The sequence below is a fragment of the Zootoca vivipara genome, chromosome 3, assembly GCF_965207765.1.
Source record: "Zootoca vivipara chromosome 3, rZooViv2.hap1.1, whole genome shotgun sequence".
Classification (NCBI taxonomy): Eukaryota; Metazoa; Chordata; class Lepidosauria; order Squamata; family Lacertidae; genus Zootoca; species Zootoca vivipara.
In genome coordinates, this window is record NC_142586.1 from 64,323,699 (window position 1) to 64,337,481 (window position 13,783).

The following is a 13,783-nucleotide window of genomic DNA, read 5'->3' on the forward strand; positions in this document are numbered from 1 at the left end:
TGAAGATTTCTTGTAAGGGTGGTATAATATATTCAGTGGTGTAGTGGAGAAGAAATGAAGAGGAGCACAGCTACAGAATGTAGTGACCAGCAGTGATAAAAGTCATTTATCAGCATAACAAGGTAACCGGTGGCCCCTCCATGATCTGGAAACAAAGCTTTAAAATCTCACAATAGTTTGTGACAGATTAACACAGAGGAAGTCAAAGGATGAGGAGAATAATCAAACAGAAGCTGAACCGTTGTAGAATGGTGACTTTCCCCCCATTCTATTGTCTCGAAAATGATGACTATGGACTTGTTATCAAGAAACCATCCATCCAAACTATTTATAGGAATATGCACATGCAAGTGAGCTTGCTCTGTTTATAGCTGGGAATGGTTATTCTGCTTGATGAAGCAGAATAACCCAAAGACTTGCAGAGCCTTTCACTGAAAGAAGGGATTGCCTCACTCTTATATTTTTTAAAGCCTTGTAAGGAGATACAGGAGATACCCCTCGAGGAGTTCTGCAAACAGAACACAAAGCAACATGTTTTTGATACAGCATTTGATTTGATTTTTGTTGTGGCATATTTTTCTGATTTCTAGGCAGGGTAAATTGGTTAAGTTTCATGAAGGTAAGAGAAGGCATGACAGCAGAAGCAGTAAGACTGACAAAATCATTTTTCTAGCTCATAACTGTTGCAGATATTTACCATATTTGCTGTTTGCTTTATTCTCAAGTCTCAGTGGTGATGTTGACAAATGTCAAATTATTACCGTATATACACCTACTGTATCTTTTTCTCTCCAATTTTCAAAGAAGCCAAATGCTTTTAACTTACACAAGCATTTGACTGTGTTCATGTAATGACATCCGAATATATAAATCTTTGTGTGTTCTCTAGCTGCTTGGTGGATAATAGAACAGCATTGTCATAAATCTTAAGATGCCTACTTTATTGCATGCAGTCTGTGCTTATGAAAATACGTGCCTGTACAGCACACACAAGTCTCCTGTGCTGCTCCTACAGATTAAAAGTAGATGACTGGAGGCCTCATAAAGAGTATTTCCCCACAGGATGCTAAGACAACATAACTGGGCATAGCACTCCTATTCTGCAATAGGTTCACAAAGCAGAAAATATTGTATCTTACGGCTGGATCTTTTGTTACAGGAGTCACATTGTTTGCTGATACCTCTGGTTGTGTCTCTTACTGCTCTGTTATAGTTCAATCATATTTAGTAGTGGCTAACCATACAGTTTCCGTGCGCTGTTCTGGTTTGCCAGAAGCGGCTTAGTCATGCTGGCCACATGACCCGGAAGCTGTACACCGGCTCCCTCGGCCAGTAAAGCGAGATGAGCGCCGCAACCCCAGAGTCGTCCGTGACTGGACCTAATGGTCAGGGGTCCCTTTACCTAACCATACAGTTATTCACCATATCAACATCTCTCCTATGCAAAGGAAGGCTAACACTAGTATGTGAAATAATTCAGGGTGGGTCAAAAATAGCTTCTCGCTTGTACCAGTCCATTTGTCCCCCATGAAAATGATGGGATTGTTATTTGTAGCTTTCAGGAGGCAGAATAAATGTTCCCCAAAATTTTGAAAAGGGGTGGGTGGTTTGGGCACATTTACCTATCTGATGTTTGTGAAGTGCCCAAGGGTCTTCCTTCAACCTATTCTTTTTCATTTTTTTAAAAAATGGGCTCCTGGTCATACAGAAAGTCTGCATTTTCTATGGGCCAGGCAGGAATATCTCTGAGTACATGGTTCCCAGGGAAAGCAGAGCATGTTAAAACATTCTCCCTGCTTGGGTGGGGAGACCAGTATGACTATGCCCGTGGGATCTATGCTACGTCATGATGCAGGTAGTGTGTTTCTGGCCCAGCCCCAAGAAAATGCAGCCTTGCCCTATGGTTGCAATGCTTTTTGTTAAGGTTGAAGAAGCAGGGTGGAGAAACGTTGACCAGCTCATAAAGTTAGGTAAGCTAATAATATCCAAATGTCCTACCCTGGAAATTGAGGGAAACTTTCACCCCCTTGTATTTTGCAACACTCCTCCCACAAATGGCAGAAAACAGATGACCTGGAACTTTAACCCAGCCCTATAAATAACTATCTACTTGGCCCATCCACATGTTCTGATGCTACTCTGGCAGTGTAGAAAGCAAACAGAGAAAGCATGAAACCACCCTGATCCTGTAATGCAAGAACTGACTCTAAAATGGTTTCATTCAGTATTGTTTGTAGGAAATACTCTCCATAAAATATGAAAAACCAATTTTCTCACATAAAGCCATTAATAAACATTAAACAACCTTATTTGAGCAAAATATTTTTTCCATCTTGTATGTGAATAATTAATAATGAATGTGATAGCTAGAAAGAAGAAAATTGATATGGTCATTTTCTTAGTGGACAAACTGTCAATATATTCTATAATAAGACTACTAGACTATCATGTAAACTGTTTTGATTTTAATAGAAAAATGCTAGAACACAACAGAAGGCAGAAGTTAGCAACGTTGGTTCACTGCGTGAAAACAAAAATGAACTTAGCACACACACACACACATGCTACCTACTAATACAGTTGTACCTTGGATCCTGAACACGCTGGAACTCAGACATTTTGGCTCCCAAACGCCGCAAACCTGGAAGTGATTGTTCCAGTTTGCAAACTATTTTAGAACTTGAATGTCCGCCGTGGCTTCCCCCCCTTCCAATTGGCTGCATGAGCTTCCTGCAGCAAATCAGAAGCTGTGCTTTGGTTTCCGAACGTTTTAGAAGTTGAACGGACTTCCGGAACGGATTCCGTTCAACTTCCAAGGTACGACTGTACAGTAGTTCAATCACAAAGTTATTTATACAGTACAAATAATACTGATTTAAGTTGGCGAATGTGCCATTAAATCAAGACAGTCTCGCTTTATGAAATTTGCAAGCACAAATGCAAAATAGGTTGTGTCACACAAGGTTTACAACAACTGTGGAAGAGTAATATAAGTTTTATGCTAGATCTCTGATACAGTAGACCAAATGTGGGCACCTCCAGTGTCCCAAGCCTCCCCATTTGATCTACTAGGCCAGTGGTTCCCAACAGGTGGCCCGGGGACCCCCAGGGGTCCGCGAGCTATGCCAGAGGGGTCCGCAAGATGCTATTAGAATAAAAAAATATATTAAATATATTTCGTATGATAACAGATTTTTTGTTTTGGCCGCTTCCTGCATGAGCAGAGTCTGGCGCAAAACTAGAATTAGATAGAGGCAGTAGTTCTGCTGTATGCCGTTAGGTGGCGCTTTACAAACACTACTGTATTGCAAAGAGGCAGTGCGCGCATTCTACTAACGCTCACCTCCCCAAGATGCTTTGCGCGCGTCGGCTTCATTTGTGCGCTACTGCGCAGGTACCCTGTCTTCTCCATTCCCCTCCCTCCTCCCTGGCGCACGCTGCCTCTTTGCAAAACAGTAGTGTTTGTAAACAAAGCGTTTTTCGCGGAAGCTACAGTTCGCGTAGTTAAAAAGTGGTTCGTTAAAACGACAAAGGCCTACAGATGAAGAGGAAGAACTGTAAAAAACGTATAAATATAAAATATAAAAAGACTCTTAATTTGGCTCTCACTTTTTAATTTTAGGATTAGGAATTAATGGGGGTCCTTGTCACAATAGTGGCTCGATGAGGGGTCCTCGAGAAAATTTTGTTGGGAACCCCTGTACTAGGCCATTTGGCCAAGCCACACCTACCTTCCATATACCTGTTATATATGATGTCAGATGCAGGATAGGTAAAAACCTAGCTGGGCAGGGGTGTCTGCAAACCCCATTCAGAGTTCTCCACAAGGCAGCACATTACAAGTGGCTATGCAAGACCTGACAATCAGCTGATTGTCTCATCTTGGGGGGCGAGGGGGTTTGAGGTCAGTTATGAGGTGAAAAGGAAGGGGAGTTGAGTGGAACTCTAAGGAGTGGGAGGAGAGGATCAGGGGCAAGCTGTAAGGGGAGAGGGTTGATCAGGTGTAAAGGGACGGGGGTTGACAGAGGGTGGGGGGTAGGCAAAGTTGGCAAGAAATGCTAGCAGGGGAAGCAGCCCCTGCTCCAAAAATAAAAGTGCACAAGTGTCATAGTATTTTAGATCATAACTAATCTTTGTACAATCGCAGCACATATGGTTTGGGGTTTTGATCTCAGCAGGTCTGATATTTATGAGGATGTGAGAGCATGCAACTCTGCTGTTAAGGAGCCATTATCACAAGTAATTTTGTGAACACAGTAGGAGGCATATGAATTAAGTGGAAGCATTTTTAAAAGGTCAGCATGTTGGCTTTCCCTACACTGCTTATTCGCTGAAGTGCATAAACTCAGAAGTGATTACTAATTAAGCATATGGGTTGTGATGGCTTTGGCAATGGTGATTCTGCCTAATGAAAGTGCTCAATTACACACTCATATACAGACACTCAAGCAATGGGCATGATCTAGCAAAACTCCAGCTCTACGATTTATTTTAGTTGGAGAGATTTAAGCACATTCGTAATACATTTGTAGTCCACCTTTTTTACTACTATGTGCTATCCACAGAAAATATATGCCCTGTTGTCCTCAGTTTCATTAGAGACATTTTCACCTAGCCATCAGATAGCTTTTTTAAGTTCTTGTTTCATCCCTCTGTATCAGGAACTATTTCTGAGACCTCTAGGCTCAAGGTATACATTTTACTGAAAATTAAGTATCACTGAAAGTAGTCAGGATTTTTCCAGGGTAAACATAGCCTTACAGCCGATTCTGTGCATGTTTATGTGTGAAGTTCCAATAATCTCAGTGGTAATTATTAAATTTGCATAGGATTAAAGGTAAAGGTACCCCTGACCATTAGGTCGAGTCGCGGACAACTCTGGAGTTGCAGCGCTCATCTCACTCTATAGGCCGAGGGAGCCGGTGTTTGTCTGCAGACAGCTCCTGGGTCACGTGACCAGCATGACTAAGCTGCTTATGGTGAGCCAGAGCAGTGCACAGAAATGCTGTTTACCTTCCCGCTGGAGTGGTACCTATTTATCTACTTGCACTTTGAGGTGTTTTCGAACTGCTAGGTTGGCAGGAGCAAGGACAGAACAACGGGAGCTCACCCCATTGCAGGGATTCGAACTGCCGACCTTCTGATTGGCAAGCCCTAGGCTCAGTGGTTTAGACCACAGCGCCACCCGCATCCCTTTGCATAGGATTACAAAGTGACTAATCAGATGCCTAGAGGAAGCCAGCAAGCAGGATCTGAGCACATCAACACTGGTATTCAGAGGTTTAGTGCCTCTGACAGTGGAGGTAAAACATAACCATCATGACAAGGAGTCATTGATGGCCATATCTGCCACAAATTTGAATAATCCTTTTTTAGCCATTCACATTGGTGGCCATTACTATTTCTTGTGGAAGTGAACTTCAACTATGTGCTTGGTTGATATAAGATTGCAGTCTTAGTGATTTCTATTTGCTATAGAGGGGAAATAACTGGGCCTTTTAACAGGGCACTTGAGCTAGGGAATCTTTTTTCCTGGAGAGAGGTCAGGAGGAAGCTTCAGGTTCGTGTACTCCTGCTCTTAACTTTCCAGTTCTCCTCCTCTGACAAATTAATCAGGATACCCCAGGTTTTGAAACATGGGATCCATCTGGAAAACTTTTAGAATGCGAGTTTTATCCCATAGGATCAAACAAATAAAAAGTTTAAATGAACATAGGATCTTGAACTTCATCTGTGAGGAAACCAAGCAATAGGGAACACACAAGCTCAAAGCCAGCTATCCCTAATATTTCCTTGAGGTTGCAGAGGTGGGAGGATAGCCTCTGAAAATGCCCACAGACATTTTTCAAGAAGTGAAGCCAGAACCTAACATATTTCTTTTGAAGAACGTATGAAATTGGGATTTTCCTGTCATAATGCCAATAACAACATGATGGGGGGGGATGGGGTGTAAGTTTGACTTACTTCTAATAATGCACACCATAATTCCCTCCCCCTCCCTACAGTATCCACTCATATTTGGAAATTCAGGCTGGAAAACTGAACTGGAAAAATATTGAGTCATTCCTTACAAAAGCAACTGTAGCGAAGTAGTGCAGTAACATTTTCATTTCAATACACAGTACTGTCATTTTGATCACAAATCTTTGATGCGAAGTTAATCCAAATCAAGCATAGATAAATAATGTATTTAAAAGTACATCTCACACATATATAGAAATGTAGTCAAAACATTTACAAGGCTAACTTTCCAAGGTTGTCAGTATGAAACACAGGGAAATACTTTATTTTTAGAAAATTGAAATAGAAGCCCTTAGAAGTACAAGTACATCCAATTCTTCAATTTCCCTTTTATTTCCTCCCCAGCATTATACAGGAAACACAAGTTTTTACTGATAATACCTAGCAGCCTCTATTGCCTTACAGATTTTCCACATAGAAGAGTTTTTGGACTTTAAATCATTGCAGTTATGGAAAACTGTATCCGCTTTCCTTCCCTCAAAGCCTCAAACAAATTGAATACAACTGCAGAAGCATTCCTAACCCTCTGGGAGGAGCAGGTCTGAACAGAGAGGCAAAGCAGGGGTTGCATCTAAAGCCCCGCTACTCGTGGGCTGGGGCCGAACTTGTGGAAGTAGTTACACCCACTGAGTCCATTGCCAATCATTGGACAAGCAGGACCTTGTTTGGCCCTGCCCTGCCCCCTTCTCACCCTAGAAACACCCCATTTGGGGAGCTTCCACTAGCTTCCGCCAGTGGTAGCTTCCACCTGTCCATCCTTTCAATGGGTGTAGTAGGGACCTCCCCTGCCAGTGAAGAGCAGCTAAACCAAGCTGAGCCTGGTGGTGAGGGTGGGAAAATTTCGCCACATCTAAATCTCCTTTAGTGTGGTGGGATTGCTCTGCTATTTAGGGACTGATGTTTTAATGTATTCTTAATATTTTGTTGGAAGCCGCCCAGAGTGGCTGGGGAAACCCAGCCAGATGGGCGGGGTATAAATAATAATAAATAATAATAATAATAATAATCTGCTGCTTTTACTGTAGGTGGTAGGAAAAATCAGAAAAATGTATTACCTTGGCCAGATGAGTGTTGATCCATTTTGTGAAAGTCCTCTTTTGCACTGACTCCTGCTCATCTAAAAAAGGAATAAAGAGACCATTATGTTGCACCGGTATTCTAGTCAGACTTGTTCTGGCAGTAAAAGCAGGTATGTCCAGTTCAGATTTTTTAGGACCCAGTTTTAAAATAAAAACCAGCATACTCATTTGACAAGATGAAGAGAGCAATACTGTATATTTAAAGCTTTAGGAAATGGAGGGCAACATGTAGAAAGGCACAAAACATACATTCTTTGCATCTTGTTATATTTATATATGGATGTCTGTTGTCTTTATAAATTGAATGCAGCTTTAAATTAAAATAAAATAAATAGTTAATCTGAACAGGCATGTGTACTAGATGGATTTTAATAATGCATTTGATACACTGTACTGCAAGGGTGAAATCTAATGAACAGAACTTAATGGTTTCTAATTCTGGGTATTAACCCTGCTGCATTAAATTACTGCATTCATTTTAACGCAGGCCGGGAGTGGGGATAACAAATGGTGCCTGATCTGGTAAACTTTGCAATGGACCACCAAAAGATTTCAAAGAACAAAAACAGCTCTCATCTACGTATATCTGTACGTAGTCACGGATTTCTCTCTTAGTAATACCATACGATGTAAACATCTACAAAATTTGCAAGCTCATCTGCCTTACACACCAACTTGATTACATGTATCCTGTAAGAACAAAACATACCAGCTCTCAGCTTCCTGACCACTTCCTATAGATAATAAGGCATGTGATTAATTATTTGCAAGACTATCATATTAAGTATTCATAAAGTTAATAAAATTAGTAATGAAACTAGAATATGATGATTTTCCTATAGGTGCTTGTATTGAGTGTAATTACAGAATTATGGGGATTGTCACATTGTATCATAGCAAGCCTCTCCCCTCCCCTTTCCCCACTGCCCTGTCTTACTTTTAAGTATAATACCTTATACTTAATACCTTAAGTATTATACCTTAAGTATAATTGCCATGAATGCAACCTGGGAGCAGAGGACAGCTCATTCGGTAGAGCATGAGACTCTTAATCTCAGGGGTCATGGGTTCAAGCCCCACATTGGGCATAATAGTCCTGCATCGCAGGGGTTTGGGCTAGATAATCCTTGTGGTCCCACTCCCTTCCAACTCTATGGTTCTAAGGCAATGGTACCCAAAATGATTCATTCATTAATTGATTAATTATTAATTCCATCTATTCAGTTATACACCACGTTCACAAATGCTCTGGAATGATAAGGCAACACTATTTTTAATTCATTTGTTTTTAAAAAGACATAAAATATAAATATAAAAATGTTTAGATCCTGTCAACTCATATAAATTAACAAGGTGGTGCGCCACAATATATACTAACACATATATTGTATTGGGCTTCCACTGCTGGAGTGGTTGTTTCACCCTGCCCCCCATGGTTTGTCAAGGCTTGATCTCAGTGATTTGTCCATTTGGATTTGTGAATCAAACTGTTCTGTATAAATGAAAATATGTGGATTCCATTCACTCCCATGTTGAACCTAATATATATTTCCCCCATTTGTTTGTTTCAACAAAAACAACCCTTTTAGAGTATATTAAGCATGCCAAATTACATTTCCAAGGGATTTTGTGGGGGAAGCAAAATAGATTCACTTTCCTCCACAATCCTTTAGGAGGGGGCTTTCTTGCTTCTTAATTATTTTAAGCCAAGTGATGTGCATTCTTGCTTGTACATTTTCAATACATTATCAGTTAAGGTCCATCTCTTGTTAAGGCACTCGAAACCTAGCACAGTTCTGGAGAATCCTGTGGACTCTGGACAAGATAATTTCTAATTCCCATACCTCAGATTACAGGCTGTAACTATTGGATGGAAAGGAAGTGCTGTTAAAGTTGCAGGACCTTGATTTAAAACAAATAAACAAATAAACAAACCAACAACAAAAGTATAGCTACTGTTTTTACGTAGCCTTTATTATCTTTGAAAACATGAGAATTTGTTCCCACGAATTTGTTTTATTGGCTTTGGTACTCTGAAAACTGCCCAAAACAAGACGCATAAAGGCTTTTGCAAAGTAACCCAGCAGAATTATTTCTAGGCATTTCCATAGCAACTCTTTTGCACAGGCATCTCCACCATTGTTCTCATTCTCACAGCTTCTCTTCTGCACATGTGCCCTGAGTTTCACATAGTTTTCAGCAGAGGGAGCAATAACTTTATATCAGTGTGATAATTATATCTATAAAATCAGAGTATAATGAATGTATGCAGTGTGGATTTTTAGGATTGTAACAGCAGGTTGCAGTCTTGATCCCGATGTGTTATGCATACTGTACTTTAACATGGAATGGAGGGAACAAGATAGAACAGGAAGGGGGGGAGGAGTTTATCGTGGTGTTGAAATGATTAGTTTGGTAATTAGTGTGGAAGTGATTAATCTTGCAAAACTGTTTGTGCAACAAAAATACAATATAAAGTACAGTACAAAAATGTGTTGGATAGTTAAAGGTTGGTTGTGGCTTATATAACTTCTGTCTGGTGTGTTAAACAAATTCGGATACAGTGGTACCTTGGGTTACAAACGCTTCAGGTTACAAATGCTTCAGGTTACAGACTCCGCTAACCCAGAAATAGTACCTCGGGTTAAGAGCTTTGCTTCAGGATGAGAACAGAAATCGTGCTCCGGCGGGGCAGCAGGAGCCCCCATTAGCTAAAGTGGTGTCTCAGGTTAAGAACAGTTTCAGGTTAAGAACAGACCTCCGGAACTAATTAAGTTCTTAACCAGAGGTACCACTGTAGTTTAATAGCAAATGAGTTTTTAATGAGCAGCAAGTTTTATAAAGCTTTCAAGGATCTAGCTCAACCTGCAGCCTAACTTAACTAACTCCCTCCTTCACACCTCCTTTGCAGGTGCACTGAGATAGAGGAGCTTTCCACTTGGTGAACTCAGTCAATGACTAGTCTTCCTTCTATCTATGAGCCCTCACAGCTGTCAGGTTAATGTGCTTCACATTGCCTCATTCATCTTCCCAATGAGTCTCCGTTTTGTTTTAACAAGGCTTGATTCTTGTCCTGATCCTTCCCTTCAGCATGTGTTTTCCCACCCCCTAGGTTTCCTGCATGGATACAGGACCCAGGACAAATAACTAAAAGATGAATGGACTCTTCCAAAAATGTTTGGGTATTTGTGTTTTAATGATTTGCTTGTTTATTTATATACAGCACCAACTAACTCAGGACTTAGTTCAAGACTTTTGGATTTATTTTTTATTTTATTTCAGCAATTCTGAAATCAAGTCAGGTTGCCATGTATTGTGATATATACTTAGCCTAAGGCTCAGAACTGCCTGAGCTTTACCCCAATTAATACTCTGAAACAGTCTCTGAAGCGGATGATTTCTTAAAGCAATTGAAGCAGGCTGCTTCCTATATTCTTGAAATGCTGTATTTAATAGGCTCACCAGTTTCTGTTATCCTGCCTCAACAAAACCCTTTAATTTTTTTGAGGCAATTAGTACCAATTACAACTAATTTAAGAAAATAGCTCATTTGTTTGAAAAATGTGTGGTTCGACCAATAGCATGGAGCCATCCTGAAGGCTGCTAGGGTAAGTATATATCACAATGCATGGCAGCCTAGCTTGATTTTGCTCAAGCTTCAGCCAGTCCCATTACCTTCTGACAGTGGAGAATAGAAACTAATCGGCATTAAAAATAACCTACTGAAACAGCAGAGGCTTAACAAAGGGCTGGGCCATTTTTCTTATATTCACTTTTGAAAACACCTACATTAAAGTAAAAGGCTGATAAAGTGCATGAAATAGCAATGGTTCCTCATTTTATGAGTGTCTCATAAAATTGCAAAGAACCTGTTTCCAAATCAGAGTGATAGCATACATAGGATGGCATAGCAAATGCATTTAATGCCACTTTAAATGGAAAAACAGTATGGAAAATCATAAACCACCGTCATAATGTAAAGAAGCTTTGCCATTGCTCAAGTACCAAGGCACCCAATAATAATTTTCAAGACACAGTAGCATTTCTTTATAAGGGCAAACATTTTAGCTTTATTGAGATTTATTTATTACTTCGGAAACTGCAGTTAGCTTAATAGTTTAACTATTTGTGCTTGTAATCTTGTATTTTTGCTTTTTATCTTGTGAATTGCCCTTAGATCTTTTGATGAATGGTGGTGTATAAATCCAATTAATAACAATAACAATAATAGCTACCGTATAATGAATGGACCAATCAGGCTATGCCACTGCAAGAAATGAACAGTTACATAGAGTATGACCAAGGACTCAGAGGGTATGTGAACAGCCTAAGAGGTTTTTGTAAAATCCTAAGGCTTTTATACTAGTGGCTAAGTAATTTTTAAAAGTAATTTTTTTTAGTCCTTGCACATTAATTAGAAAGTGTGCAGGCAATCATGGTTAATGGACATTCTCAGTAAAACAAGCTACTTTACATAGTGATTGCTGACCCACAGATATGAATGCCAGAATCATAAACAGTGTCTAGTTGCAAAATTGCTTCTTGGATATGTTCCTGCAAAAATGCTCCAACATTTGGCATGATCCTGCCTTAGTTGAATATACATATATAAAAGCAGCCTAATCATTATGGAAATAAGAGCCTCTTCACACTGAACTCAGGCACGTTAACCAAGCCAAGATTGTGGGAAGTACTGCAGTAGCAATATCACAGTGCATACTGACTTCTGTTATAGCAGGTGGTATGTACTGCTTCATCACAGCAATGTGAAAAAGGATGGATTAATGAAACCAATTATCTCTCCATTGTGACATGATGTCTGCAGATAGGAAAATTTGTGTGTCTCATTTCACCCACAAAATGAACAGGATGTGGCACAGGTAACCAAAGAAACTGGTCACTAGACAAAACTAAAGATAATCATAGCTTAGAATGCATTCCAGATGCCCAGCAACTAGGACAAAGACGAAATACATTGTTGTTGATTGAAACTGGTGAAATCTATAAAGAAACTTACTTAAAACTGAGGTCTACTGTACTAGCAATCCTCCTTCTTGTTACATTGTGTAGTATTTTCTTTTGAATTCAATGAAACACCCACTTATCAGAAGTGTACTAGTCAGCTTGAGTAATAGTGACAGGCTCTATCCCTTATTACAGTATTGGATTTCAGCCCATCACATTTGTATAACACTGCTGTGCCTTTGGTCAGCTTAATCACTATGAGTGTTCAGGGGCCAGATGAAAGCATGTTAATGGTTCTTAACACCTGCAGATGCTTTTCCAAATGAGCAATATACCCAAGAGGATAGGATCACAGTCAAGAGCTCTATAGTTGTGTACAACAGAGAAACAGTCAGCAGTTGCAAGTTTCGAATTTGAAAAAATATTTGTAAACAATCTTTGTAAACAAGACAATAATCACAAAATAAATAAATGTTGCACTAATGCTCTTTCATTTGAAGGAGAGAGAAAAAAGAATCATGAACTTCTCATTGCAAGGGTGAAGCAAGTTAACAAAACTTTTTGAGCAATTGGCTTACTACTCTGTCTCCTCTGTGGGTTACTCTCTTTTTCAAGTACAGTAGCCTTGTTATCTCCCTCCCTCCCTCTTTCTAGACAAGCTATTATTTGAGTATTATTTTAATTAACATGGGAAAGTACCCTTTCTTATTGTCTATGTTAGAAAACCAAATAGTGTCTCACAAACAAGCATGCCCAGACAAGTTTTTCTGGACACAGTGCCATAGTACGCAGAGCTTAGGCATTTTATTCCTCTACTATATTGTATGACACATTTCCTTCACAGCTTTATAAACTCTTTGCATATTTTCGTTTCCTATTAGCTTTTACTTCTTTGGAATGCACGATATATTTAATCTGCCATAATATATGTATTTTCCCTTGAAAGTTAAGAGGTGCCTGAGATCATATACATATGCAAATGCACAGGAACTTTCTTCAAAAGTCAAGGAAAATGCAGTGGCACCCGAATAACCAATTTATTAGATAAGAACAGAGGAAGCTTCCTTATACTGAGCCAAACCATTGGGTCCACCTAGCTCAGCATTGTCTATACCAACATATAGAAGCTCTATAGGGTTTCAAAGAGGGCCAGTGGTTACTGAGGGAGGGGCTTGGTTAATGTGCATGTGGTAAGAAAGGCATGGCACCAGTTTGAGATTGCTGGCTGATATCTCTATCACGGTTGATCCTGGCAAATGGATAGCACCCATTGACACAAATCTAATGGGGTAATCCCACCAGGATTCCATTCAAAGATGTTCTATGGCCAGTCAGCTCCCAACTGGCCTTTTGGACACACTCAACCATGAGCTTTAGAGACAAAGGATCTGACCTCATGCCCCTTTCTACCAAAAGTTGTTACAATTGCTATGAGGAAGGCAAAAACCCCAGACAGGCCTGATACGTCTACCGGCAAATTCCTTCCTGGTCCAGAATTCCTTCCTTCTTGGTCTGGTACTGTATGCGGTGACTGAGCAGTTCCACAACAAGGTCATATATGTGCACTACCTGCTTAACACTGGGCATGGCCACAATATGCAGGGTGGGTGGGAAGACCAATTCTAACTGCACTGCCAGGTGCAGCATAACCGGCTATTATGTCCCACAAGCAGACTCGACTGAAAACTGGTTCAGCCAGGTCTGCCAACAAGGTATTG

General features: G+C 40.1%; 1 protein-coding gene across 18 annotated transcripts in view; it reads right to left on the reverse strand.

Moving 5' to 3' along the window:
* SYNE1 (spectrin repeat containing nuclear envelope protein 1) overlaps positions 1–13,783 on the reverse strand; it is a 296,175-nt gene that overhangs the window by 245,163 nt on the left and 37,229 nt on the right. For all 18 annotated transcript variants that reach the window (XM_088667313.1, XM_088667312.1, XM_088667311.1 and 15 more), the window contains exon 3: positions 7,077–7,138. In XM_088667313.1, coding sequence (XP_088523439.1) covers positions 7,077–7,138 — 62 coding nt within the window. The remainder of the gene's footprint in view (positions 1–7,076; positions 7,139–13,783) is intronic.